Raw genomic sequence first — 27,713 nt, forward strand, 5'->3', positions numbered from 1 at the left:
TGCGCACCGCGACCACAAGGCGCGCCTGCGGAAGTGACGGTGCGGAAGCGGGAGGGCGGGCCCGGCCGGCCGAGGGGGCGTTGTCCGGGTGGTGCCGCAGCCCGCAGAGCTCCGCTGCTGTGCTGAGGGTCCTGGTGACGGACGGCGGGTCCGAGAGCGGCGTCCGGGGGTAAGGTGCCCGCCAGGCCGGCAGGCCGGTTTCCCCAGGGTGTGCGGGTCCCGCACCGCGGGAGCGCCCCGAGTGGGGCCGGCGCCTGAGGGCCGGACGGGGCTTGGACCCGCCGCCGCTCCCGCCTCCCGGGGCACCCCGAGTGTGGTGGCGGAGAGCTGCCGGGTCTTGCGAAGTTAACCAGCGGCGGCACCGAGCTCCGGGTTGGGGACGCAGAGACCCGATCCGGCTCCGGCAGCGGGGCCTTCGCCCTCGTATAGCCCCCTCGGCCTGGAAACCCCACCCGGGCTCCGGCTCGGGCCCTGCCGCCCTGCGCTTCCGGCTCTCGGCTCCCGAGTGCCTGGTCTCCTCGTCGCTGAGCGCGGAGCCCAGCTCAGCCCTTCACCCTGTGAGCCCCGGGGCCCGTCCCTCATGTGGGTGAGGACCGTAGCGGCCCCTGTCTCGGTGGGTGTTCGGAGGGGCAGACGGAAGTCAGGAGCCCGGCCCCGGGCCTGCTGCCGAGTCTGGCCCACAGCGGCAGGCACCCGGCGTTCGGGGAGCCGGCCCCCGAGGTGGCGTGTGTGGGCTTTGCTCCGGGGGCGGGGGCGGGGGGGAGCGGCCCGCACCACGGCCTTTATTTGCTCCCGGTTCTGGAAGGAAGAAGTCCGAGACCGAGGGGTCGGCGGTGTGGACTCCTCCTGGGCGGCCCTTCCCGGCGCGTGGGCGCCGCCTTCCCGCTGCGTCTTCACCGGGTCTTTCCTCTGTGCAGGAGCGTCCCCGCGGTCTCAGCGTCCGGTTTCCTCTTCTCAGAAGGGCAGCAGTCCGATTGGATTCGGGTTTTAGCTTCACTGGGGTGGGTTTTAACTTAATCGCCCCTTTAAAGGCCCCATCTTCAAACATAGCCTCATTCTGAGGTCCTGGGGAGTCAGCACAGGAATTTGGGGTGGGGGACACGTGTCAGACCAGGACAGACGGAGTTCACTGGAGTGGACCAGGAGGGGAACCGTCTCCTAGAGAAGGGGCAAGGGGCCAAGAGGTTTCGAAGCAGGGCGCGGGTGGGCGCCTCCTCCTTGTCTGCGCTTGCTGTAGCGTTTCCGTTCGCTTCCCTTGGTGACTGGGGTGAGCGCTCATCCCTCTCTCTGGCACGCCGGTGTCTGCGTGATGCCTCAACCTCGGGGAAGCCTCCCCAGCCCTCCTGCCCCACATTAATTTTGCATTTTCTCCAAGTGTATCTACACTTGCCTCTCCCACTGGACTGACACTTCCTGAAGGCGTGGACGACCGTGCCTCGGTGCCTGGCACAGAGTGGACACTGTGAAGTTAAGTGAACATTGTGACATATACTGAGACACCGAGACATATAGCCTGTGGAGGTCCAGGAGTGTACCCTGCAAGTGTACCTCACACTGCTCTCTGGCACATAGTAGGCCCAGAACACTGGCTTAACTGAATTGGCCTGTGTAGCATCGTGGAGTCATGTGGAGCTAGGGCAGGACTACAGGCTGATTTGCTTGGACCCGGGGCACTTGTCACTGGAGTTGGGGTGGAGGGTGGGAATGTGCCACCTGAAAAGCAGGGTGGCCAAAGAGGAAGACAGGTCCCTGCGAGGCAAGCCAGGGATGGGGGATGTGGGCTGTGGACCCTGGGGGAGTTCTCTGTTGATGGCCCCACTGAACAACCCTCCCCAAGTCCGTCTCTCTGGCGTTTGACCGGTGGGTAGGTCATCCTACCAAACAGAAGGGCCTCGGCCCCGGGAGCCATCTCTGGGGCATAAAGTTCCATTCCGGCTCTTGTTCCCTTCAGCAGCCCCCTTCACATACATCTGCCTAAGCTTTCTTTTGTGTTTTTCTTGTTCTCTTTTCTCATATTTCCCTTTTCTTACATTGATTGATTGATTGTGCCATTCATCTTCCCCCATCACGTTCTCAGTATAGATTTTTAGCATTTAGAGCAGGAAGAAACTTTAGAGATTAGCCCAGTGGGGGACCCCTTCATTTTTACAGATGAAAAAACTGAAGCCTGCATATCAATCCAGAAACTAAGAATCGAGCGCCTCCTGTGTCCAGGGCCTTGTCTAGGTACGAGAGGTACACTGAGCAGTGAGACAGATGTCCGTGATTTCACCAAAGAAGAGTGTGCTCCTTGTCACCGAGTGACTTCACTGCAAACATGGGGGGAGAGGGAGCGCCGAGCTTCTGTGTCACAGCAGGGCGCCTGGTGTTCCTTGCACTGGTCCTCAAGCCCTGCTTGTCTGTGGGCCACCTGCACACTCAGGCCTAGCAGTAGACTGCAGAGGCAGCCGATTGATCCAGGGAAGGCCTTCGATCTGTCACATACATCCTGGAGTGGGAGTTAACCTGTGGGCTGTCGAGTCAGATTTCCTGGGTTTAAATTACAACTTTACTCCATATTGATTACCTGTTACTTATTGACCCTGTGACCATCCTCTCTGTACCTGGTCAGGTTATCTATCGCTGGGCAGCAATTTACCCTAAACTTAGTGATTTAAAACTATTTCATTTTATCTCACGTTTGTATGGGTCCAAAATTCAGGCAGGGCTGTGCTGGGCAGTTCTTCAGCTCCCTGCGATGTCAGCTAAGACTGGTGTCAGCTTGTGGTGGGGCCGGTCTGGGGGTTTACCGTGGCTTTGCTGCCGTAGCTGGTGCCTGGGAAGGATGGCCGATCGGCTGGCCTAGCAGAGCCCTTCTCCCACTTCGTCTGTTCTCTCCATGGGCATCTTACAGCCGCACCACCGCCCAGGCCGCGAAATGGGCCGGGGTCTGCGGGTCTCACTCTCACCTGTTCTGTTGACTGTGGCAGAGGCTGCGCAGATTCGAGGGGAGGGGGCAGACCCTCTTCCCCTTGGGGGGAGCATCAGAGAAGTTGTGGCCCTCTGTGGTCTGCCAGGTGCCTCACTGTCATCTCATTGTCCTCATCTAGGACCTGAGGGTAATGTAGTAGCTGTCTTACCATTGTTCTGATAATTAAGTGAGTTAATGTGTAAAAGGCTTAGAATAGTGTCTGGTAGCATATGGGAAACATTTGATGCATATTTGTTATTTTTACTTATATTAGTTATATACCTTATTACTTCCACTTGTTATGCATAGGACACATAAGAAACATAAATTACCGATGCTTTTTCTAGAGTTTTTTTCCTATAAGGGACTTACAGGATTAACATCATGAAGCAATGAGAGGATTACACTAAAAAATACAGATTAGTCATACTTTTTATTGTCAAAGTAAATTTTGGGATGATTTGTAATTTTGCATGTCATCATAATTCTAAGAGTCATCCCAAACAATTTTCCCTTTATCGCTCTTGTATAGCTAGAAAATGTTTCATGCAGATACAGAATATTTGCTGCATTTTGCCCCTAAGTCTGTGGAGGAAGGTTTTGTTTGCGTTTTCCGACATTCTTTTTCTCATGGGTGATAGCAGAATCTAACACATAGACTACAGGGTTTAGGAGCCAGGACTTATTTAAATCCTGGCTTTCTTTAAAAGATGTTATTTATTTACTTTTAGAGAAAGGGAAAAGGTAGGAAAGAGAGAGAGAGAGAAAAAAACATTGATGTGTGAAAGACACTTTGACTGGTTGTCCCCGCATACCTTTACTGGGGACCTGGCCCGCCACCCAGGCATCAGACTGGTGACCCTCCAGCTCACAGGTTGGCCCTCAATCCACTAAGTCACACCAGGCAGGAAACTCCCCAATTCTTAATTTCCTTGCAAAGTGGTAATATTGAGATTCTTACAGCATTATAGCATAGGTAATATGCTTAGCACAGTGCCCAGCCTATACTATGTAGTTGGTAAATGATAACCAGTAATAATAAACCAAAAACCCTTTCCTTTCCAGGTAGCCAGTGAAGTGGTGTAGGTAATCATACTCCGTCATCTGGCTGTGTGGGGCCTCTGAGGATTCAGCACTGCGGACAACCCCCCCCCCCCTTTCGGGTGATTCCGTGAACTCCCAGTGCTGCGGCATCTCTCTATGGACGACACCACCGCTGAATCCCACCCTGACCTCGAACCAGGAGGTCATGCCATCACCCAGACCCCACACCCCAGAAACTAAGCTTCCCATAGAGAAATGGGGGGATCAGAAAAGGTATGGAGCTGAGGGTGAGGTGATGGGGGGACACGTTTTGGAGATTCTGAGTTGAGGGGTCATACAGTTAGAGATGCTTAGCAGAAAGTTAGACATTCGGAACTGGTTTTCGAAGCTAAGGGTTCAAATTTAGGACTTGTCTGCTTAGAACAGATGAAAGCCAAGAATAGATGTGGTTGTCAAGGAAGGGAAAGAGCGGGTGTGGAGTGTTCAGGGACGTTAACCTTTGGGGGTCTTGCGGAGGAAGAAGCAAAGCAGGTCAGATCAAGGCGCAGTAAGGGGAGCAGACGTGTCCTGGGGATGGAGGACTTGCGGAGGGAGGGAGGCAGACCACACTCGCACCTGTTGGGGGAGGCTGAGGTGGATGCAGCAGAGGACAGAACGTTGTGGGCAAGTCTGTTTGGGCACAGTGAGAATGGCGGCAAGACTGCAAGGTCAAGAGGGAGCCCCAAGTGAAGCAGGATGTGTAGATTGCTCTTTGGAAAGTGATGAGAGGCGCCCTGACCCATGTGGCTCACTCGTACCACAAACCGAAGGGTTATCAGTTCAATTCCCAGTCAGAGCACATGCCTGGGTTGCAGGTTTGGTCCCTGGTTGCATGTACAAAAGGCAACCAATCCAGGTTTCTCTCGATGTTTCTCTCACATCCATGTTACTTTGCATCTCTCTCTCACCCTCTCTTCCCCACTCTTGAAAAGACATTGTGTGAGAGGCTGTGGTGAATAATTGTACCTAGTGGGTGTGTTTTGTTGTCCTGTTTTGTTTTGTTTCAACATGGGGTGGTCTCTGTATGTTTGTAAAATCTGGTGAACCAGTGGAAGGCAGAGTGAAGCAATGAAGAGTGGGGGAGGGGACAAAGCAAAGTCCTGGAGGGGGCAAGGGGAGAGGGGAGTTTGCTGGGGAAAGGCGGAGGCACAGAAGCTGGGGGGATGGAGGGAGAGGAGTGGGAAATTCGAAACCAAAGAAGTGAAAGGCACTCAGGTTGTGTCAGGTTATCTGTCCATCAGCTCCGCCTCCTGGTGAAGTCAGGTGGGTCATTTCTGTGAGTGAGGGAGACAGACGTGGTGAGAATGAAGAGTGCAGCGGATTCAGGAGCACCCTTCTGGGGAGTGTAGAGGGAGTCGAAAGACGTGGATAAAACCGCTGCCCACCACTCGCTGCCAACAGTGGTTAGCTGGCAGGAGGTTCTGCGGCTGAGCATGTGCTAGGGGCCAGGCAAGATGAGTAAGATAGTGCCTGCAGAGCTCACAGCAGAGTTGGGGTGACGGGTGACAGAACATAGTGACAATCTTATGGCAGTACGTATGGGGTGCTGTGAGATCCTAGAGGGGTGCCCCAGAGTCAGGCTGGAGGAGGAACAGTAGGGAAGGGGGCACATGTTACGAGTGGCAGGAAAGGCTTCCAGGAGTCAGTGACAGCTCAGCTGGCCCGGGTGGGGAAGGCAGGAGAGTCAGAAGTGAATAAGGTTCCCCCAGGACAGGAATTACCAGAACCGGAGGCTTTCTGGGGGGAGAGCAAGGCAAGGGTCCCCAATCCACCTGCTTCAGGGTCCCCAGATGCTTACAGTGCAAACGCCTGGGCCGCATGCTAGATCAATGGAACAAAACTCTGGGGCGGTGTCCAGGAGTCTGCATCTTGAACGGGCTCCCCCGGCATTCCTTACCAACAGCGTTTGCTGAGTACTTACATCTGCCCGTTGCTATTCTCAGTGTTCTTCTGGGTTCTCACGTTTAGCTCAGTAACTTGTGAGAGAGGACGAGGAGAGCAGGGCATGGAGAAGTCATTTGCCCAGAGTCACGTAGCAGAGGAGAGTGGGCCAGGGTGCGGCCCTGGCTGAGAACTCCGCCTGTTTTGGCTGGCACATCTTGGAGTCATGGGGGGTAAAGCAATAATAATGATAAATAATAATAATAACAGAAGAAGGGGCCCTGTTGAAAAGCTCAGATTTTGGCCTCTTGGTTTAGCGACATTTTTCGGTAATGCTTTTGCACTGGGAATGGAAACAAACAAAGTGGATAGTGACCTCTTAGGTTTTTGGTGCAGCAGCCTGCCATATTAACCTCCATAGTCTGACCCCGGTCTGACTCCGTTTCTCCCCACTGTAGGCACACCTCAGGGACACTGTGGGCTCGGTTCCAGGCCACTGCAATAAAGCGAGTGGTAGTCTTTTTGCTGGTGGAGGAGGGTCTGGCCTCCTCCAGTTTGTGAGAAATGCAACACCCGCGGTGCACGGTATAGTGAAGCAGGATAAAAGGAAGTGTGCCCATATTGCCCGTCCATACATCGTCTCCTACTACACGGAGCTCCTGCACAGCAGAGCCCGTGTTTTCACTCACCTGTGTGTCCAGGTGTCCAGCTCAGACCATCTTGTTTAGCTGGGTGTCATTCGCTTGTGGGCACACCCCCTGCCCCACAAGTGAAGCTTCACAAGGGCGGGGACCCAGTGTGTTCTGTGCGTTCTCGTCACCCTAGGACTTGGCACACGGCAGTCAGGGAATAGATGGTGGGCGATGAGCTTTTGTATCCACGTAATGACTTCCCATCTCACTCAGGGTCAAAGTCATGGTTTTTGGAAGGGCCCGCAAGGTTCTGCATGACCCTCTTCTCTCCCTCACCCGTCTCTCCCTCCAAGCCCCAGACTTCCCTCAACTTCTAACTCAGCGTCCTTATACAAGTGCTCAGTAAATGCTGATTCGGTCTTTTCCAGTTGGCTTTTTTCTAACCCCATAAGTGTTTATATATAGGACTGTTTAAGCATAAATTTAATTAAATTAAAAGTTCAGTTCCTGGATTGTACAAGCCATATTTCAAGTGCTCAGTGTGGATAACAGTGCAGATATGGACATGTTTATCATTGCAGGTAGTTCTATTGAACAGCACTGATCGAGATGCTTCAGAAGCTGCTTTTGTTTGCTTGCTTGTTTGTCTTTAAACGGCGTCGCGGCAGGGAACCATGGATCCACAGATCGGTCTGCCGGTCTGGGCGCCCTTTCATTCCACGTTGCCGTAAAATCCACTGTTTCGTCTGTGCTCTGCCTTGCAGGTCTCCTGTGCCCCGAGCATGGACCCCGTTGCTGCCCACGGCTGCCACCTGCTGCAGCAGCTGCACGAGCAGCGCATCCAGGGCCTGCTCTGCGACTGCACGCTGGTGGTGAGGGGCGTCTGCTTCAAAGCGCACAAGAACGTCCTGGCGGCCTTCAGCCAGTGCTTCAGGTGCGGCGCCCGGGCGGGGCGCTTCGGGTGGGAGCGTTTGCACCCAGCTTTATTTGCTCCTTGGATTTCACTCCCCTTTTGTGGTGCATTGTGGGGTTTTCTTAATTGAATTATGGGGTGACATCGACTGATAAAATTATACGGTTTCAGGTGCACAGCACTATAACACGTCATTTATTGTATTCCGTGCCCAGCATTGTGGGTTGTTGGCTTTTGTGTTTACAGTGACCTCAGAGCAAAAGAGACTTTGAACAAAATATATATATTTGGGGTGCTTGAAATCATTTTAGTCCTTTGATTTTTTAATTGTTCTAATTAACGTCAGTCTTTTATATATACTTTTTATCCTTTTAGGACAAAATTTCTGGTAAAAACTTTTTTTGTGATAAGAAATCAGAGAGGGGAAACAGCCTCTGTGCTGTTGTTTTTTTTATTAAAACATTTTACTTTTTGTTTCTCATTTGACTAAGAAAACAGTTTCCAACTCAGTTTGCTAACCCCTATAATCATTTTTGCCCAGATGAAAGATTTACTTGCGAATGGTAACGTCAAGCAACAATGTTTCATTTTTAACGTTAGAGTTAAGAGTTCTCCATACGTGTCCTGGTTAACTAGATTTAGCTCTCCGTATTTAGCCCTCCGTAAGCACCGAAGCTTGTCTCCGATGCCTTTCCTAATAGAACACGTCCCGCACTGGTAACTGCCCACGGACCGGGTTGTAGTCTTTCCTCGGTAGCCCCGAGTCACCAGGTCCGATCTCAGCCGCTGCGTGTGCTGTGAGGACGTAGCGCACTGCGGTGGGAGGCACGTTTCGTCCTCGCGGGAAGTGGTCTGGGAGCCAGGCTCTGCCTTTCTTCTGCCCTCCCAGGACGGCTGGGTTTAGATGTCGTGATACAGCGACTGTGCGGTGTTTTCCCGGCCCCGCCTCTAACTTGTGCTTCCCTGAAGAAAAAGGAGAGCTGGAGGCTGTCTGGGGAACAGGTGACTGCGCCGTAAAACGTCTCCAACGGTGTTAGTGCAGATTCCTTCTCTGGCGGGTTTGTCTTGCCCCTGGAGTAGAGCGCGTGGCCTTTGTAGAAGTGCGCCCCTTCCCTCCTGAACTCCTCGGGCTTTTCTCACTGCTGGCTCACGGACGACCTCCGACAGCTCAATGAGTGATGAATGGGACGTGGGTACGTGTCACGGTCCTAGAGCAGCCACCTTCACGGACACAGACAGGGCGGTGGCCGCCAGGGCAGAGGGAGGGGGAGTAGGAGTCAGTGACTCAAGGCACTTAGATATGGAAATATTTTTATATGTGTTTTATGGCCTAAAATACCTGATTTGTCAGACTAAACATGAAATAGTTAAAAATGCGTGTCCTTTAGTTTTCTGTACTCTATAGGTAATTAATACATACTAGTAATTACGGTTGAAAAAAAGAGCCATGAGGATATTGCAGAATTTTACTTTGAGGTCTACTTGGAAGTTTGGGTATTCAGCACACTAAATCTATTTATCTGAATTGCATTATTGGATGCCTTGCCAATTTTTTAAAAAGGGTAACACATACTTAATTTTAAAATCCTGGCATTTATAAAAGGACAGTGACTTTGAATACTAACTAATACGAGGATTATTTATAGGCCGTATGATTGTTGTCACCATGAACATGTCTCCTCTGTCACCAGGAGCCTCTTCCAGAATTCCTCAGGCCAGAAGAATGATGTTTTCCACTTGGACATTAAAAGTGTAAGTGGCATCGGGCAGATCCTGGACTTCATGTACACGTCTCATCTGGATCTCAACCAGGACAACGTACAGGTGATGCTGGACATAGCGCAGTGTCTGCAAGTCCAGAACGTTCTGAATCTGTGCCACACGTTTTTGAAGTCGGCCACTATGGAACAGCCCCCTGGCACCCCTGGTGACAGTGCCTTCTCCCCGCAGAGCACTCTGACTTCTGACACTAACTGTGTCGTCAGTGAGAACTACTCCCCTCCCTTACTGCAGGGGTGTGCGGCAGACGCCCAGCACGGCGAGGTCTTGGACGGGCCGCACTCTCGGGGTCCAGCGTCAGTTCACCTTCACCGCCCTGCAGGTGCAGCCTCAAAACAAGCCCCTGAACCTTTGGATAGCAGCTGCACAGAACTGCCATTCAAACAGCCAAGTTACTACTACAAACTCAGAAACTTGTACAGTAAGCAGTACTATAAACAAGCCACTTGTCCCAGTCACGAGAGACTAATAGAGCAGCCTTTCAGTGTCAGCCCGTCCACAGACCTGGCAGCCGTGGAAAACCAGCCTTCTGCAGTGACTCATTCCGAATGCGCGCTGCCGTCCACCGAGCACTTGCCTTCCACCTTCCTGGCCCAGCCTCCGGGTGACCCTGCCCTGGACCCTGAGGCAGACGACACGTTCCAGCAACCCACCAAACAGATGAGGCTCAAAAAGGCCATTCACCTTAAGAAGCTCAATTTCCTGAAGTCACAGAAATCTGCAGAGCAGACTTCTGCACCCGAGTTGGAGGAGGGTATCACAAAGAGGATCGATTCTGCTAGTGAAAGCGCTGTAGAGAAAGCGAGCAGTCCGAGTGCTGAAGACAGAGACAGCGAGGAACTGGTCAGTTCTGAGAATTTTAATTGCGTTAAGGAAACGGAGAGGCCTGAAGAGCTTGTGGCGCCAGAAGACCAGTCCCAGATGCTCCAGTCCCAGAGGCAGTACTCGTGCGAATTGTGTGGAAAACCTTTTAAACACCCGAGCAATCTGGAGCTTCACAAACGGTCTCATACAGGTAACCTGATTCAGTGCCCGCAGGCGGAAGGGAAGGGGAGGGTGCGGACGACCGCACGCGGTGGCCTGCACTTGGTGATGTCATCGACACTTTTGGTGATGCCTCTTAAAGTTCTTTAGATGCTTCTATTGAGCCAGTTTTAAAAGATGTCACATTTTTTATTTTTATTACATTGTTTTTTAAGATTTTATTTATTTATTTTAGAGAAAGAGAAAGGGAACAAAAAAGACAGGAGAAGGGAGGGGGAAAGAGAGGAAGGATAACGTCAGTGTGAGACAAAACATGGATCCGTAGCCTCTCGTGGCTGCCGCTCGCACACGTCCCGACTGGGGACCAAACCCACAACCCCAGGCACGTGCCCTGACCAGGAATGAACCAGTGACCTTCCATTTTGCAGAACAGCTGCCAACCAACTGAGCCGCACCAGTCAGGGCTTAATTATGTTTGGTTTTTTGGTTTTTTTAATTTATCTTTAGAGGGGAAGGGAAGGAGAGAGGGAAAGAAATATCAATGTATAGTTGCCTCTCATGCATCCCCCACTGGGAACTGGCCTGCGACCCAGACATATGCCCTGACTGGGAATCGAGCCGCATCTTTTGGTTCACAGGCCCACACTCAATCCACTGAGCTACACCTGCCAGGGCCTTAAAATTATTTTTTTTAATATTTTATTTATTTTTAGAGAGAGGGGAAGGGAAGGAGAAAGAGCCAGAGAGAAACATCAATGTGTAGTTGCCTCTCATGTGTCCCCTGCTGGGGAACTGGCCTGCAACCCAGGCATGTGCCCTGACTGGGAATTGAACCGGCAACCCTTTGCTTCACAGGCCTGTGCTCAATCCACTGAGCCACACCAGCCAGGGCCTTAATTATGTTTTTATATGATAAACTTTCCATCTCTAAAGAAGTATAGTAAATTATTTTGAAGTGCTAAAACAGATAAGCTATACTTTAGTTGTCTCTTTAGAATTAGATTAAGTTTATTCCTTTATTTTAAGTTCATTCTTTAAAAGCATAATATAGGTCAATTCAGACTAAAATAACTTAGTTTGAGTAATTCTAAAAGTTCTCTATAGAGTAATTTGAATATCAGATTTTTTTAATTGTGATTTGGGATTTAGGAGGTAAACTTTTTAATAAGGATCAGTTTCAACCATTTGATATTTTCAAATGGAAGTTCTTCTTTTTTGAACATTGATTTTTCAAAGTTTTCTTACCTTAATTCATACCTCCTCCCCTTTCTAAAAAGTTTGTTTTTTCTAGAAGCTCTCTAAAGAGTGGACTGAGCACCGGGCTGGGGATGGGAAGGTCTCGAAGTTGGATTCCCAGTCGGCACATGCCTGGGCTACAGGCCAGGTCCCCAGCTGGAGACATTTGAGAGGCAATCGATCGATGTTTCTCTTGCACAAAGATATTTTTTAAGTGTTAAACAGCATATATACATTAACATTGTACAATATGTATAGCTTTTTTTCTACACTCAAACATGATGACTCCAATACACATTACAAATAAATGCCAGTCATCTCACAGGCATGAGAAGTAATAGACTTTCTAGAAGAGCTGCTTTTACAGTGCTCGTGTAACTGCAGTTACCGAGGTGACGCTGTGTCATTGCTCTGATGCCTGGTGGGCCTCGGTGTTTCCTCCGTGCGCGGTTGAGAGGCCCATTCAATATCTGTGAAAGCCTCTGTAGTGTGTTTGCAGGTAAAGTACTACCATTATGATTACTAGGAGTTCAGAAGTATACTCCACATCAAGGCAGTATCAGTGACTCAGTTTTGCTCTGAGAAAAATTTAATTTAGGTCATTCTATTTGCTTAAATTTCTTAGAGCCTAACAATCACTGTAATTGTTGTTTGAGAGACCCATTTAGTTTTGAAGGAAATAAAAATTATTTATTGTGTGAGAACATATTTGAGTGACAATAGTCACAAATCATGGTGAAGGTGCTCACTTGAACCTAAGTCCTTGATTGAGAGGGCAGCAGTTCTTGACCGAGGATCAGGGACACCCTTCCGGGGCTCTGTGAGGCCAGAGCTGTTCCTGTTGTGGTGTAGGGTGTCGCTTGCCTCTTCCTCCTTCTCCTCCCCCACGTGGTCAGGGGAGTCGGCTAACGGCTGTCGTCACTCTGGTGGCCAAGGTGGTGTCTAGTTGTGTGTCTTAGCAGTCACCCGGTTTTCACTTCTCATGTGGACCACGCTGAGAGGTCCAGCCACACAGACCAGAGCTCACAGGGTCTCAGTGTGAAGGGCTGCTAAGAGCGAACAGTGGGACAGCCACTGGAGTGGGGGGTTACTCCTGGTTGCTCGGGGGGCTTAGTGGTCGATCTCTTTTTTTATACTCTCAGATCTCATAAGGGGGGCTTTAATCTATTACCCCCTAATTTCAAGCATAGATGTGGCCCCAAGGTACAGGATTCATGTGATTATAATTATTCAGAGTCAAAAGCTTTCTGCCCGCCCATCCTGGAGGAAGCCATCAAATAGTTTCAGGGGAAAAAATAAAAGTTAGCCAACATATATGTTTGTGGTTTTCCATAAGTTGGCTCTAGTAGCACTTAGTTGTCTTCAACTTTATTTGAAACAATTGTATTAGATTGTATTGTGACAGTTGTCACATCAACGTACATTTTTTTAAAAACATCAAAATTGGTGAATTTTTGTGTAGCCATTTTAATATTGAAGATGGAAGAAAACACAAAATTTTCAGCATATTATACTTTATTATTTTAAGAAAGGTCAAAAAGCCAATGAAACACAAAAAAGATTTTTGCAGTGTCTGGAGAAGGTGTGGTGACTGATCAAACACATCAAAAGTGGTTTGCAAAGTTTCTTGGTACTGTTGACATTTTGGCCAAATAATCCTTTGCTGTGGGGCTGTCTATGCATTGGATGGAAGATGCTGAGCAGCACCCCTGGCCTCTACCCACCAGAGGCCAATAAATAGCGGGAGATAGCTGACATGCTCAAAATATCCAAATCAATAGTTATTGGTGAAAATGAAAAACGTGTCTTTTATTTTATGGAGAAAACATAACGGACTTTTTGGTCAACCCAATAAAAGTATCCTGGCAGGAGCCCAGAAGCCTGCAAGTCCCAGCAATGCAGTAGGAAGACATAGGTTGTTTTTAAAAGAGAATCTTAATGCAGCCACTTGTTTGAGGGGAAGAGGGAATTGGAAGGTTCTTGGTCTTCCAACTTTGTTTATTAGAGTTACCCAGGTTAAAGGTGGTACCTCGAAGTATATTATTAAACTGATCATTTTCTAGAGACTATTCGTAACTGTTGTGATTTCTTTGTAGTAGAGCTCCATTCTCTACCATCCATTCCATACGAAAACGTAGTCATTCAGAGTTCCTGAAGTCCGAGGTGGCTCTGATAATGTCATCCTGCTCCCCCCATTGGTGTGTTCAGCCAAGGCTGAAAGGTAGAGGCGAGGGGCTTTTCCATGTCGCTCTGTCGGGAGGTCCCTCCCTGTTGGGGGCTGTCCGTGTCCACGCCGTGTGTGGTGTGAATGCGACCCTGGCTCTGTGAGGAGTTCATGGGGAAGCGAGGGTGTCAGGCCGGAGGACCTGGGGACAGGTTCGTGCCATTTGGTGAGAGAGCTCACGTTTGGCGTTCAGCTGAAGGGAAAGACCCCAGAACCTAGGCAGGGTTTGGATGCAGTAAGTAAGTTTGACTTCACCATAGGTCAAGTCCAGGTTCACATGTCATTTCTACTTACCACCTGAGGACAAGATGAGCAGGGCAGAGGGCATGGGGGCGCCTGTGTTCACGCTCTGTGTGGTGACGTCTCTGCCGAGAGTGGCTGTTCACGGGGTAGTTTGAACATTTCAAACAAAACTGCTGTGCAAATACTATGACTGATTTCACAAGTTATTGTTCTGTTTTGTTTTAGGTGAGAAACCTTTTGAATGTAACATTTGTGGGAAACATTTCTCTCAGGTGGGAATACTTTTATTTATTGTTAATACTCGGAAACCTGAAACCCAGTGTTGATTTTCGATAAGAATAAGACACACTTTGGAGGTTGTAAGAGAAGCCTCTGAGGAGACCCATAATTTAAAAGACTTCAGACTCTATCAGGAGAAAATGATTTTCAAGTGCCCTGGGGGGATAATGCCATTGTTTACCGGTGCGAGGACTCCCGCTTTTACCCCTGCATCCCACAGCGGGTCCGGTCCTAGTATGTTGTCTCAGGAGTAAAGCAGACCATGTGGAGCTTCTGCCTGGAGGCTGCAAACTGTGCCGGGCTGCGTTAAGACACATGTCCTCCAATTCCTACTGGGGCTGTAGATACTAGGGTGTTGGAAACAGACCAGACAATTTTCATTCTCCGCTTTTGCTACCTTTAGCTGACCTCTCTTCAGACAGCCTGCATTCATTCTCTCGTGCCGCCAATGCTCACATCCTCCGGTGGGCATTGCGCTGATCTGGGTGCTAGACCCAAAGGAACCTAGAGATGGAATGTTTTAGAGGAAATTTTGGATGCAGGCTTGTGGGAACCGCTTTTTCCTCCTGAGACAGGAGGAAACTGCTCTCCCCCCAGGCCGGGCTCGGCGGTCAGCTCCAGGGATGAAGGAGACAGAGGCTGCTCTGTCTGGGGCCCAGCAGCACAGTCCTGCAGGGGCACAGTCACCGCGCAGCTGCTCTGACACACCGCGGGTAAATCCTGCAGCGGCAGCACGTGCAAGGCTGTTCTCCTGGGGAGAGGATGTCGGGCAGGCCTCGATTGGGACCCTGCTGGTCTCGTGAGAATTGGGAGGCGGGCCCTGCTGGGCCACGGCAACAGCCAGAGCAGCGCCGTCTTTGCTGCCTTCCCCACGGAGCCAGACCCGCAATCCTGATGGCTTTCAGTCTGCCTGTGCCCTGCGAGCAGCGGTTCAGCACGTTTTGTGCTCTCCCTTTGGGTTGTTAGTCGAGGCAAGGGCCGTGTCTTACTTACCATCCAGGGCCATGCCGAGCACCCTCTAGGTGTGCAGTGAGTTTGAGGCCTGGACAGAGCGATCGTTCCTCTGGTCGCCGCTCTAGCTGGGGCTTCTTCATATCGGCCTCTCCTGGGGTTCAGAGCTTGGGCCCTGGAGCCCGGCAGTCTGAATCCGAGCCCGGCCAGTGGCTCACTCAGTGACCTTGGGCAGGCTCCCTGACCTCTTGGCATTTCAGCTTCCTTATCTGTAAAACAAGGGCTGTCCCCACTGGCTTGAGTGTGAGGAGCGAATGGATTGATAAGATCAAGTGCTTAGAACCTGGCACATGCTTGGCACTCAGGAAACGTCATTTCCTGTCTCGTTGCCAGCACCTCCTTTCTCTCCTCGTGAGTCCCTCTGCTCTCGCAAACCACACCCCGTTTACTGTCACAGCTTCGGGGCAGTGGGACAGGCGAGACCTGAGAGAGTGACCGCAGTTATTACAGCAGTCACAGCTGCTTTGGCTTCACTTTAATAATTCTTAAAATGAGAATAATACTATGTCAAGGGAATATTATTAGGATTAAATGAAAAAATGGACTGGAAAGCCCTTTATTCATTTAAACTCCGATCATTTAGGTTCTGTCCCCTTCCTGTTTGGACCCCGTCCGCGACTCCTTGTCACCAGCCTGTGAGGTGAAAGCATCCAGGCATCTTGCCATGCGCCTCCAGCCCCCTGTCCTGGGCGCAGGCCCGCCCACCCTCAGACCCCGCCTCTGCTGGGGGCGGGGCAGTTTCAGCGTGAGGTGGAGTCTTTGCAGGCAGCCCTGTCTGGTGGGAACTAGAGAAACCCTTGTCTCTGCTCTTGTCTGTGTTTTTATCAGATTTTTACGGGTATAGAGTTATGTATAGTTACGGTTTTCAGATGCACGTTGTTTTATTTCATAGGGAAATGATAACATTTTTGTGAACAAGGACTTCATTCTGAACGTGTCTGCTGCTAGCCTGCCGTGTCTGGGAGCCCTGCGGGGGACAAAGTTGAGGGAGCCCAGAGGAAGGGACAGATGTGCAAACCGTGCAGTACAGTGAAACCGCAGAAGCTCTGTGATGGGCACAAGGGCAGGGGCAACACGTGGGAGAGGGCGGTCCTCTCCGTGTGAGCGGAGTGCACGTGGGCAGGGGGCAACACGTGGGAGAGGGCGGTCCTCTCCCCGTGAGCGGAGTGCACGTGGGCAGGGGCAGCACGTGGGAGCGGGCGGTCCTCTCCCCGTGAGCGGAGTGCACGTGGGCAGGGGCAACACCTGGGAGCGGGCGGTCCTCTCCCCGTGAGCGGAGTGCACGTGGGCAGGGGCAACACGTGGGAGCGGGCGGTCCTCTCCACGTGAGCGGAGTGCACGTGGGCAGGGGCAACACGTGGGAGCGGGCGGTCCTCTCCCCGTGAGCGGAGTGCACGTGGGCAGGGGCAACACGTGGGAGCGGGCGGTCCTCTCCGCGTGAGCGGAGTGCACGTGGGCAGGGGGCAACACGTGGGAGAGGGCGGTCCTCTCCCCGTGAGCGGAGTGCACGTGGGCAGGGGCAACACCTGGGAGCGGGCGGTCCTCTCCCCGTGAGCGGAGTGCACGTGGGCAGGGGCAACACGTGGGAGCGGGCGGTCCTCTCCCCGTGAGCGGAGTGCACGTGGGCAGGGGCAACACGTGGGAGCGGGCGGTCCTCTCCCCGTGAGCGGAGTGCACGTGGGCAGGGGCAACACGTGGGAGCGGGCGGTCCTCTCCCCGTGAGCGGAGTGCGCGTGGGCAGGGGCAGCACGTGGGAGAGGGCGGTCCTCTCCGCGTGAGCGGAGTGCACGTGGGCAGGGGCAACACGTGGGAGCGGGCGGTCCTCTCCGTGTGAGCGGAGTGCACGTGGGCAGGGGGCAGCACGTGGGAGCGGGCGGTCCTCTCCCCGTGAGCGGAGTGCACGTGGGCAGGGGCAGCACGTGGGAGCGGGCGGTCCTCTCCCCGTGAGCGGAGTGCACGTGGGCAGGGGGAACACGTGGGAGAGGGCGGTCCTCTCCCCGTGAACGGAGTGTTGTTCGAGGTGGGGACGTGAGCAGGTTGAGAGATTGCTTAGGGGGCCCCTGAAGACAAGGAGACATTGGATAAGCTTGAAAATCTGGCCTTGTAGGCCAGGAGAACGGTCACGTCGTTTACGTAGAGAGGCTCAGTGATGGGAGCCCGCTGCCCACCCTTCCCCTCGAGCCAGCACTGTTTCTCACAATGACCTGGGATACATGTCTGCGGTCGCGGCGGATTGGGGGGTCCCATGCAGTTGCCATAGAGTTTGCTTGGGTAGAAGTGACTTTGTAAATGTTTTCCCTTCTGGAAGATTCGAAAGTTAGAAAGTAGATTGGCCAGTGAGGATTGATTTTTTATGCTGTTTGATTCATTTAGTATTTAATAGGGTTAGCTTGAAAAAAAAAGCCAACTACAATCTTCACAATGATCAGCAGCATCAGACCCTGACTTTGAGAAACTGCTGTAATCCTAGGCTGGGCCACAGGATGTACATACGTACAACTGAATGCTGGACACCGTCTGTCTGGGTCTCGGGAAGTAAGTAGGAGTCACACTGTAGAGTAGGAAGGCGTCTCCGCCGGGAGCGGGGAGTCCCCTGTGCAGAGTGGAAGCTGGATGACAGGCGCGTCGGGAGGAGGAAACTGCGGGGCTGTGAGTGCCGGTCGGGTCCACCCGTCAGTGCACTGGGTGTGCTCTGCTGTCCGTGGAGAGGGGTCCAGTGGTGTGTCCCTCCCAGGAAGCAGAAGGGAACCGGAGCAGCCCTGCAGGAAGGCAGGTCGGGAGGTGCTGCGGCCTCCCACTGCGCTGTCTGGAGCGGTGGCTGCAGGGTCCCTCAGAGGTGGAGGGCCACAGCCCCCGGTGGGAGGCTGCCTAGATACGTGGTCCCCAAGGCACTAATGTGGCCGTGTGCCAGAGGTGACAAAGTTTCACTCCATCCTTGGTGAAAATGCAAAAATAAGAGTACTGTAGTTTAATGAACTTTTCCCAAGTTATAAAATTTTCAGCTCTTGAGATGGTAGTTCCCACAGTTCTGCTGTTAAATGCCCTTTGTCATTGTGATGATCTTTTTTGTGTAGGTGATTTCTGTGTTAATCACCAGATTTCCCCCTTTTTATCACCTTGTGAAACCCTTAAGTCCTAAAACTGAACTAGATGACTTGTAAGATCTGAGACCCCCTGTATCTCTAAAGTTCTGTGATTTCCTGACTGACTGGTCTGCGAGAACAGTCAGCAGCCGTCAGAAGGGCACTCTGGTAGAGATTGGCGTGCGTGGTTCACTCCTGTTCAGATGCTGCTGTCCCGGGACATGCTAAAGGGGCTCAGAACATTTTAAAAATCTCTCAGCAAGTCAGAGTTCTTTTCTACAGTGGAGCGTTTCTGTTCAGAACTCTGTCACCCGCACCCTAATGTAACAGTGTATTTGCTTAGGAAGCTACCCTTCCTGTGGCCGACATTCTATGGTGGAGCCAGTCAGCTCCGAGGCAGCCGGGCTGGACCGTCCACAGACGCACCTCAGCGAGGGTCTGCAGCCCGCTGTCGGCGAGTCTGACTCCCCCGCCAGACCTGCCCTTCGGTGCAGTGGGGGCGCTGCTGCTGTGTGCGGGCGTGGCGATGGTCAAGTCGAGTGCTTCATTCGAAGTAACGTCTTTGTCTTTAACGGTCGCTATTATTACTGCCACTTGCTAGAGCTCTTCATGGATCCAACCATAGGCAATCTCCAGGGCCCGATCTGCGAACTTAGCACATAACTAGAGCAAAGCAAAGGTTACCAAAACCAAAAACAAGTAAAGGTCAAACAGTCTGGGCCCCAGTTTGCCATGTAATTTGGTATAAATTATCTGAATGCATTCATTGGACTTTTTTGCCAGAATTTTTTCATTATTTAATCTACTTTTATATCATTTATGTGGGAAAAGATCATTATTTCTATGATTTATGTCCACTATTAAAGGGTTAAAGAAACACTTTGTAAGATTTTTTACTGTTGCTCATTGTGATATTGAGTAGAAGACCGTCGGATCGTATCACGTGGAAAACACGTAACAGCTGCGCTTTGCTTTGAAAGGAGAGAGGCGGCGCTGCTGAGGGCGGGCTCGGAGGCTGAACTCCAGTCATTAGACATAGTTTACAACATGGTTGAACAAGGGGTCCGATTTCACGGTTGAGCAGGTGGTGGCATTTGAATTGTCGTATGACCCATGCACTGTCCTGAAATTCAGAAGTGGCTGATTGAAAGCAGCCAGAGGTGCCTTATTGTGATCCCAGTGTGCCGTGTCCTGGTGGCAGCGTGCCTGGTGGTCACACTGACATTCAAGCACAAGCTAGTTTACGCACAGAAACGTGCGCGTCCTCAGTGTTTCCCCTCACGTAAGGCAGCCCTCAGACTCCCACAAACCAGAGCTGGCTCCGGGCCCGGCTGTGTGACGGAGCCGCAGCCGCTCCGTCTGAACCTCAGCTTTTCACCCAGAAAATTAGGTTTTCGCACCGTCACTGTGGTCGCCTTGGGGACGTGTGTGAGGGCCGCAGACCACATGCATATTGCTGCTGACGTTGGTTGCTTTGTTGTGTGGTTCATAGTTATTTTACCAAAATACTTCCCAACAATTGTCCAAGTTCTTTCTTTTTGGTTACCTGAAGTAAACCTGAGGGGTTTTTTGTCTAAACCGTATACAGGAGCTGGCAGAAGTAAGGCCTGCTTGAGTGTGGTTGGCAGGGTAATATCATGGGTGTAATAATTTATAGTTTTAATGTGAACATTTCACCTAAAATGTCATAGGGTGTGTTTGTGTGACATTGTTATGTTACAGAGTTACATGCTCATGACTTTGTAATAGAAGATTCTGTAATGAGAATGGGGTGTTACTTGTGCTGGACGCCGTGTGTCACATTCTGAAAGGTGGTACTGAACGCACTGTTTCCCGGAGTCTGATGGACACACAGAGTCTTCCATGTCACCACAGGAAATCCAGGCCACACTCTCTATTCCTGTACATTTCCATCCACACGTGGACTTCAGAGCCACCTTCAAACCCAGAGCCATGAACTGTCTTTGCAGTCCATAGAAAACATAATGTGCACATTTACATAGCCAGGCATGTTAGTTGGGTATTGCTGTTCATTCTCCCTGTTTTGGATTATTTTGTGCATGCCTGTGCTTTTTACACGTGGGTATATTTGTTCAGTTCAGTGTTTGGTTTTCAATGGAACACTCTAAAAAAATCAAGTGGTGTGAGAGATTGAGACTGTTAACCTAAACTACGGCAGGGGGTTCTGTCTCCAGATCTAATGTGAAGCATTACACAGGGGCAGTTTCACTAGCCGAGGCACTTGCGATCTCAAGTTCACCGTACTCTAGGCAATTTAACATTGACTTCCTATTGATTAGTACTTGGAAGTCCATCTGGTGACCTCCATTTAAACGAGTTAGGTGTTTGCAGAGTCCTGCGAGTGTCAGAGTCAGGGACATGAAGTCCCTGCAGCGGAGGACTCTTGTGACCCCTGATTTGCATTTTTGCACAAAGGGCCAAATTACAAACCTGTCAGAACAGCTTGGTGCTGCGGAGGAACGGCTGTTCAGAGTGTCTTGCCTTTACAAACAAAAATATGTTTTTAGGAATAAACAATTAATATGAAATAACTGTGCAAGTGCTAGTTTTTCCCCAAGTGATCCTTGCATATAGATGGTCCAACTTTAAACATATTGCAAATAATACATCAAGGTCTGTTTCCAACACAAGCTCAGCGACCCCCACCACAGCCTGTACTGTGTGTTGCCCCCTTTAAGAAAGAAGCATGGGGCAGGCCTGCAGTGGGGCTAGTGGGGGCTCACACGCAGCCCTCAGCCCAGGAGCACAGTCAAGAGCCAGTCCGGGTCAGCAGACGCTAGGTGGGGACCCCCCACTGGGACCGGGCGGCCCTTCACCCCGCACGTGGCTCCTTCCGAGTCCTGCGCGTCTAGTCTTCCTTTGGCGGTTGGACCTCTGGGAACCTGGCCAGACCTGTCAGTTTTCCATCTGAATGTATACAACTGTCTGTAAAAACCCTTTCGCTATCGGTGTGCTTTTCTTCTCCTTTTTTGCAGGCAGGTAACTTGCAGACTCACTTACGACGGCATTCTGGGGAAAAACCGTACATCTGCGAAGTCTGTGGCAAGAGGTCAGTGCTGGGCCGGTCCTTGGCCCGTGGGGAGCACCCTGCGGCCCGGTCTCTTTGGAAAGCAGTTTGTCCACGAGCCTCCTGGGGGCTGCCTGTGCCACACAGGGACACAGGCCCGGTCCCCCTCTGCAGGCCAGCAGGCGACCCATGAGAGTAACAGGAACAGATGTTAATGTGAAGAAAGAAAATTTAGGACAGGGGACTTAGAAATGGGTTTTACATGAAACAGAATTATTTTGTACTAAAATTTCCACTTTTTCTAACAATGGCTGTGAACATAGATGGATGCCCCACGCAGGTGAGTGTCCAGCATGGAATGTGAGACTTGCAACCTGGGTGCCCAGACCTCGGGACGGGGTGACAGGAAGGGCCCCACGTGGGCCCCTCAGGGCTGGGAGCCAGCAACAGGAAGGACGGAAGGAGGCCAGCCCAAGGACGGTGGGGGGGGGGGTTCGGACTCAGGAGGTGAGCGTGGGCTTGGCGGTAGTTTTGCTCTGGAGATGGAGTGTGGTCTGAGGAGGGTCCCTCCTGTGTGCACAGGCCTGTCCCACCCCCTGGGGTCACTGTCTGAGCCCACGTGCTCCGTTCTAATGGCCCTGCCAGGGCCACAGGCATCAGCCAGCACTGTCCCTCCCAGGCACGTGACCCTGTCGTCACTCACTGAAACATTCGTTCACTGTGTTAGCCACCTGCCACTGTGTGCGGGTGCTGTGGTGGGAGCACCAGTTCTTTGCCTGTGACTCTCCTGCTCAAGAATCTGGGAGGGAGAGACCCGTGGGGACCGAGGCCAAGTACGCTGGCGCAGGATGTCGCACACACTGCGGGAGCATGGGCGTGGGGGCTGCTCAGGTCTCAGGAGAGCAGTCGTCTGGGCGGAAAGCAGGTCAGAGCTGCCCGGCCGCCCACACCTCCCTTTCGGCCAAGCACTGCACGACCCTCCTCTGATGAGTGCGGGGGAAGGAGAGGGCCTAGCTTTCCACACCCAAGGAGTCGCTGCCAGCCAGGTGGTGGCCATCCCCGAGGAAGAAAGATTAATGCAACTAAGAAGATGAAGTGTTAGCAGTGTCTTCTGCTTTCCTTTAAAAAGAAGAAAACAGTCAAGTCTTTTTAATGTGCGTTTTAGGTGAAACCAGGAGGCTCCTGACTGCATTCCGAGGAATGGCCGGGCAGCCGGCCTCCCCGCAGCGGCCCACAGTCAGGAGGACACGCAGCAGTGAGGGACGGCTCTGACCGCATCTCCTCATTGCGTTACAGGTTCGCAGCCTCTGGGGACGTGCAGCGTCACATCGTCATCCACTCGGGGGAGAAGCCGCACCTGTGTGACATCTGCGGCCGAGGTATGGCTGCGTGTGTGCCTTTGTTGTGTGTGAAGATCACTGACCGAGACACCCTCAGCCCCAGCTGACTGCTGTGCCGGCCTCCCCAGGGTTCAGCAACTTCAGCAACCTGAAGGAGCACAAGAAGACGCACACGGCCGAGAAGGTGTTCACCTGCGACGAGTGCGGGAAGTCCTTCAACATGCAGAGGAAGCTGGTGAAGCACCGGGTCCGGCACACCGGGGAGCGGCCGTACAGCTGTGCGGCCTGCGGTGGGTGTCTGCCGGCCGCAGCGCTGGGCTGTGCCGGGGCCTCGGGTCAGCCGTCCCTCCCTCACGGGTACAGTGGCAGCCCTGCTGTTTCTTTAGCGTCTCGTGGTCTTCCTCTCTCGTTCCCGTGTTCATATATCAGACATTCACTGAGTGTCTCAGGTGTCCGGAACTCTGCTAAGATGCTCCAGGTTCCGGGTGACTTAGAGCCCCAGGGCCTCGCTCCTGGTCCGGGCCAGGGGGCGCAGCGCCCGGAGAGCAGGGCAGGGGCAGCCAGCTAGTCCGTCCTCTGCAGCATCAGAGCTCACACCGGGGTTGAGAGGGAGGGCTTCCTGGGATCGAGTGTCAGGAGGCAAAGGTCATTCCCACAGGCATTTGACAGATCAGTGGAGTCATCGAGGTAGGGGAGGGAGAGCTGACGTTGTACGGACCACGAGACCTGTGATGGCAGCATGTTCCGGCCTCTGAAGAACTGGGGGCGTGTGTGTGTTTGCACACCTGTGACAAGAAGTACTTGACACTGATGGGAACAAGTGGGGGGAACACCCCGAGGCCAGCTATGGGAAGCCTGGAATCGGGGGACTGTGCAGAGTGGCTCCTTCCAGTTGTCATTGGGATCTCAAGTAGGGCAGGACCCGGGTGTAACCGGAGGACGACTTTGTTTCTGTCCCTGCTTCAGTTGTGTGCAGGTCTCCTGGGCTCAGTCAGGCAGCTCCATGACTGTCCCCATCACACTTAGAAAGCAGAATTGTGTCACCGTCTGTCACCAGTGCCGTCTCTAATTGCTGCCACACGGTGTCAGTCCCACGTCATTGTTACCACCATCCACCCGATTTCAGGTTACGTCTTCTCTTCGCTCCCCAGCAGGGACCTGTTGCTGGCCGAGGCCCCTGCATCAGGGAGCAAGGCAGGACCTTCTCTTCCCACCCCCCGTCTGTCTCCACCCCTTCCCCACCTTGCTGTCAGCCCTGGGGGTGGGTGACGAGGAGGAAGGGAGCAAGGGCGTTCCTGCGAGGCAGGTCCAGATGGCCAGGCACAGCTGTACTGCAGTGCAAGTCCCGCGCCATAAGTCCGCCCCTGTAAAGTGAGCCATCGGAGGGTCTGCCCGTCACAGAGCTGTACAGCCCTCGCCAGCTTGCAGACCATTCTGTAGCCCAGAGAAACTCCGCACCCTGGCGTCCCTCCCCATCTCATCCCAGCCCTGGCTGACTGTCAGCCTCGTTCTGTCTCTGGGGATTTGCCTCCTCCAGACATTTCATGGAGACGGAATCACACGCTGCTTGGTGTTCTGTAGCTGACTTCCTTCACTTAGCAAATCTACAGTGCACACTCATGTACAAGTTAATGTGTGCGTGTGTTTTCACTTCCTTAAGTTGAGAAGACAGGTTCCATTTTGCCATGGCTTCACATTCTGGGCTTTGCATGTGTATAGCCTCTCCTCCCCTCTCCCTGCCCCCCCTCCCTGGCACCTCACGCCCCTTCCCGCTCTCTCCCTTCCCAGCTTCCGCTACACTTTCCAGGACACAGACGTCTGTTTTCCTCCAGCCTGCGGTATCGCAGCAGTTTCGTTTGAGACCTTCTCTGCTGGGGTCTCTGCGGCCCCTCTGGCCGCTCCATTTACACTGGATATCAAGGGGCTCCGGGTCAGCTCTCTGGCCACCATGTCCCTTGTCCCGGTGGAAACACTCCCGTTCTGTGCTCCAGGGGACCGTAGGCCCCAAAGGCTGCCCTGTGTAGAGAGCCCACCGTACTGACCAGGGCTGGAGGGCCGAGGGTTCAGATCAGTGACGTACAGTAAGGGAGCAGTGAAGTGTGTGTGTGTGTGTGTGTGTGTGTGTGTGTGTGTGTGTGTGTGTGTATGCGCGTGCGCCGTTCTCACTGCTTTGTAAATGCACCGTGACTTCGTGAGGTTATTGACAGGTTTCCCCCTCTGCTCCCCTTACCTCTCTAATCGTGGAAATGCCTCCTGCCTGTCATATCCACAGAGAAAGGACGTAGAGCCAGGAGAAATATGTGTAAAGTTAAGTTCACAGCTGAATATGCAAATGCCTTTAGAAAAGCTGTTTCTATGGTGTAGATCGGCTGTGCTAGATTTACAAAAACGTAAATGAAACTGACCAGATTTCCAGCACCCAGAGCCGCAGGGGCGGGCAGCCCAGCTTACCCAGCAAGGTGCTCCCGTGCACGGGGACAGAGTCCCACGGAGATACCCCCGAACCAAGAGGCCGTGGGTGGTGTGGGGACTTCCAGAGTGAGCAGATGGTGGCAGGCTGGACTCCGCCCTCAGTGCTGGCTCTTCCATGTTCCGGAAGGGGCGGGGGTCCTCTCAACACCCGCTTCTGAAAAGACCCCTCTTCCTTTGTCCAGGGAAGTGTTTTGGGGGGTCCGGGGACCTCCGCAGGCACGTCCGCACTCACACCGGGGAGAAGCCATACACATGTGAGATCTGCGACAAGTGCTTCACCCGCTCGGCAGTGCTGCGGCGGCACCGGCGGATGCACTGTCGGCCCGATGACGAGGGCCCGGACGCTCTGCAGGAGCTCGCCCACGCCTTGGAGACCTCGGACCTGGACAAGGCCCAGCTCTCTGACTCCTTTCCCCAAGACGTGTCTGTGCCTGTGGTGCCCGCATCTGCTAAGCCTCCTGGCCACCCAGTGGAAGAGTCGGTGACAGAGTTGGACGGCCACCCTTCCGGCTCCTACTGTAAGTTCCGGTCCTTGACTCAGCCTCACGGAGTCAGTGACCAGGAGAAGCTCGGTTTGGATCCTGGCAAACTCACCAAGGCCCCGGGGCAGCACGTGCAGCATCAGGCCTTCGCTTACTCGGCCGTGGACGCCTCCACCAGTGATGGGCCACTGCCAGCCGATGGCATGGTCACAATCCGCTCCTCTCTGGCCACTTTGGACAATCACTGCGGCGAGCCTCTGGGTGGCCGGGTGTCAGCCACAGCCTACAGAGACTCGGAAGGCCAGTTCTTCTCCAGCATGACTCTGTGGGGGCTGGCGATGAAGACGCTGCGGAACGAAAATGAGCTGGACCAGTGATGCTGGTGCTGGCGCTTCTCAGCATCAGGGGCTCCTCCTGAGTCCAGCAGGCCCTCCTCCAGGAGAGAGCCTTCTCTATTCAGCCCAGGCACAGCGGGACCATTTCCCTCCTGATGCGGCTGTAGCTGGAAGCCTTGTGAGCTCGGCTTGGGAGGGAAGGCCGCCGGCTCACAGGGAAGCGGACTGTAGCGTGGGAGCAGGCGCCGTGGTAGTGGGCACCACAGGAGCCAGAGGCTGGGGAAGCCACTCTGACCAGCCCGTGGCCAGCCGATGGGGTATAGACAGCACTAGCTACTGTGCAGTGTGGTCATGCTAAAGGGAAAATATATATAATAATACAAATATTTCTCCATTTTTACATGATTGAAATTGGTTGCATTTTGTATTTTTATTTACACAGATTTTATTTGTATATGAAACTCATACTATAATTTAATTTGAATAAATGAAACTTGCCTTCCTATACAGTGTGTTTCCTCCAGCATTTTTATTACTCTCAAGGCCATAGCAGTGGGAAACAAACAAGGGGCTCACCCTTTCAGGAGAGGTGTGGGGTCCGTGTGGCCGCCCTGCGACAGCGGGCCTCTGAAACCACGGAAGGGCTCGGGGCCCGGCTGCCGCCTGCCAGGCAGGCTGTGGGCCGGCTGCTCAGCCCGAGGCTCTTTCCTGGGTCTTCTCTCTCGTCTAGTCCGAGATAAATGTCTTCGCGTTCCTCCAGGTCTTCCATGACTTCATCACCCTCTGCACACCGCCGTCCCGGGGCCCCATCGCCTGGGCCCCCTAGGCGTCCTGCCTCACCTTCCCCACGGACTCGCTGGCCTGTGTGAGCAATACGTTCTGTCCACAGGGCTGTCGCTACAAGATCAAAGTGGGATCGAGCGTGTGAAGATGCGGTTCCCTGAGTGGCAGATGAGATGCTCACCTGCAACTACACAAAGGACCAGCATGTTAGAAGCACCCCTAACTTCCGTCATTATCAGCCCTGACTCAGAATGAGCAAAGCAGGATAACCAGTTAGAAACGTGGGTGGGTGGGGATCTCCGAGGAAAGGCAGCGTGGTGGCAGGGCAGAGTACCAAGGTTCAGTCCCTGCTCTTCCCAGCCGTTCACTGCTCTCAGCCCTGCAAGGCAGGTGCATCGCGGCGCAGGAGCCCAAGGTCACGTGGGCCTAGTGACCTGCACAAAACCACGCAGCTAGTAAGTGAAAGCCGAGGCCCCTGGTCGTGAACTTGATGCAGGACAGTTGCCGTGAACAGCAGTCTCCCTCCTCCCTCCGCCCCTTTTCCGCCGCCCACTGCCCTCTGCTGGCCAGGTGCTGGGTTTGCCGCAGACTCAAAAAGAGCCTGCCCGGGCTCCCGGAATAGACCTGCCTGACAAGGACAGTAGTTCGTCCTTGTAGAATAAAACTTTAGGGAAATAACCTAAACCAAAATTCTTTTAATTTACACTTCCTGTCTCTTCCCTCTCTCCCCTTATGACTCCGCCCCAAAGCCGTAACCTAAGTAAAGAAAAACTTCGAAGGGGTGAGAAGGCTTGGAGGCGGGTGGACGTGGCTCAGGCGGCAAGCGCCCAGCGCCGCAGGGAGGACCTGTCAACGCCTAGGGAGGCGCCGCCCTGCGTACAGCTCGGTGTTTCCTTCCAGACCGTTTCCTCTGCAGCCGGATACACATAAGTTCACCACTTCAACATTTTTCAGTCAGCTCCTACCATACATACT

The 27,713-nt window shown here is 52.8% G+C and overlaps 1 protein-coding gene across 5 annotated transcripts; it reads left to right on the plus strand.

The window, feature by feature from the left end:
- The first annotated feature begins 77 nt into the window (after window positions 1-77).
- Window positions 78-26,470, plus strand: ZBTB49 (zinc finger and BTB domain containing 49). Of its 5 annotated transcripts, none has more exons than XM_053672414.1 (9): window positions 78-169; window positions 1,376-4,267; window positions 7,311-7,480; window positions 9,151-10,253; window positions 14,151-14,197; window positions 21,295-21,368; window positions 22,623-22,705; window positions 22,795-22,956; window positions 25,321-26,470. In XM_053672414.1, the coding sequence occupies exons 2-9, from the start codon at window positions 4,250-4,252 to the stop codon at window positions 25,995-25,997; spliced, it is 2,334 nt and encodes a 777-aa protein (XP_053528389.1). In that variant the 5' UTR covers window positions 78-169; window positions 1,376-4,249; the 3' UTR covers window positions 25,998-26,470. The 5 variants fall into 5 exon arrangements, with proteins under 5 accessions (XP_053528389.1, XP_036982765.2, XP_053528391.1 ...); XM_053672416.1 differs by lacking the exon at window positions 78-169 and adding an exon at window positions 183-586; XM_053672415.1 differs by lacking the exon at window positions 78-169 and adding an exon at window positions 821-1,001.
- Window positions 26,471-27,713: the final 1,243 nt, after the last annotated feature.

The sequence above is a fragment of the Artibeus jamaicensis genome, unplaced genomic scaffold, assembly GCF_021234435.1.
Source record: "Artibeus jamaicensis isolate MK-2021 breed Jamaican fruit bat unplaced genomic scaffold, CSHL_Jam_final contig_76, whole genome shotgun sequence".
In the NCBI taxonomy this organism is placed as follows: Eukaryota; Metazoa; Chordata; class Mammalia; order Chiroptera; family Phyllostomidae; genus Artibeus; species Artibeus jamaicensis.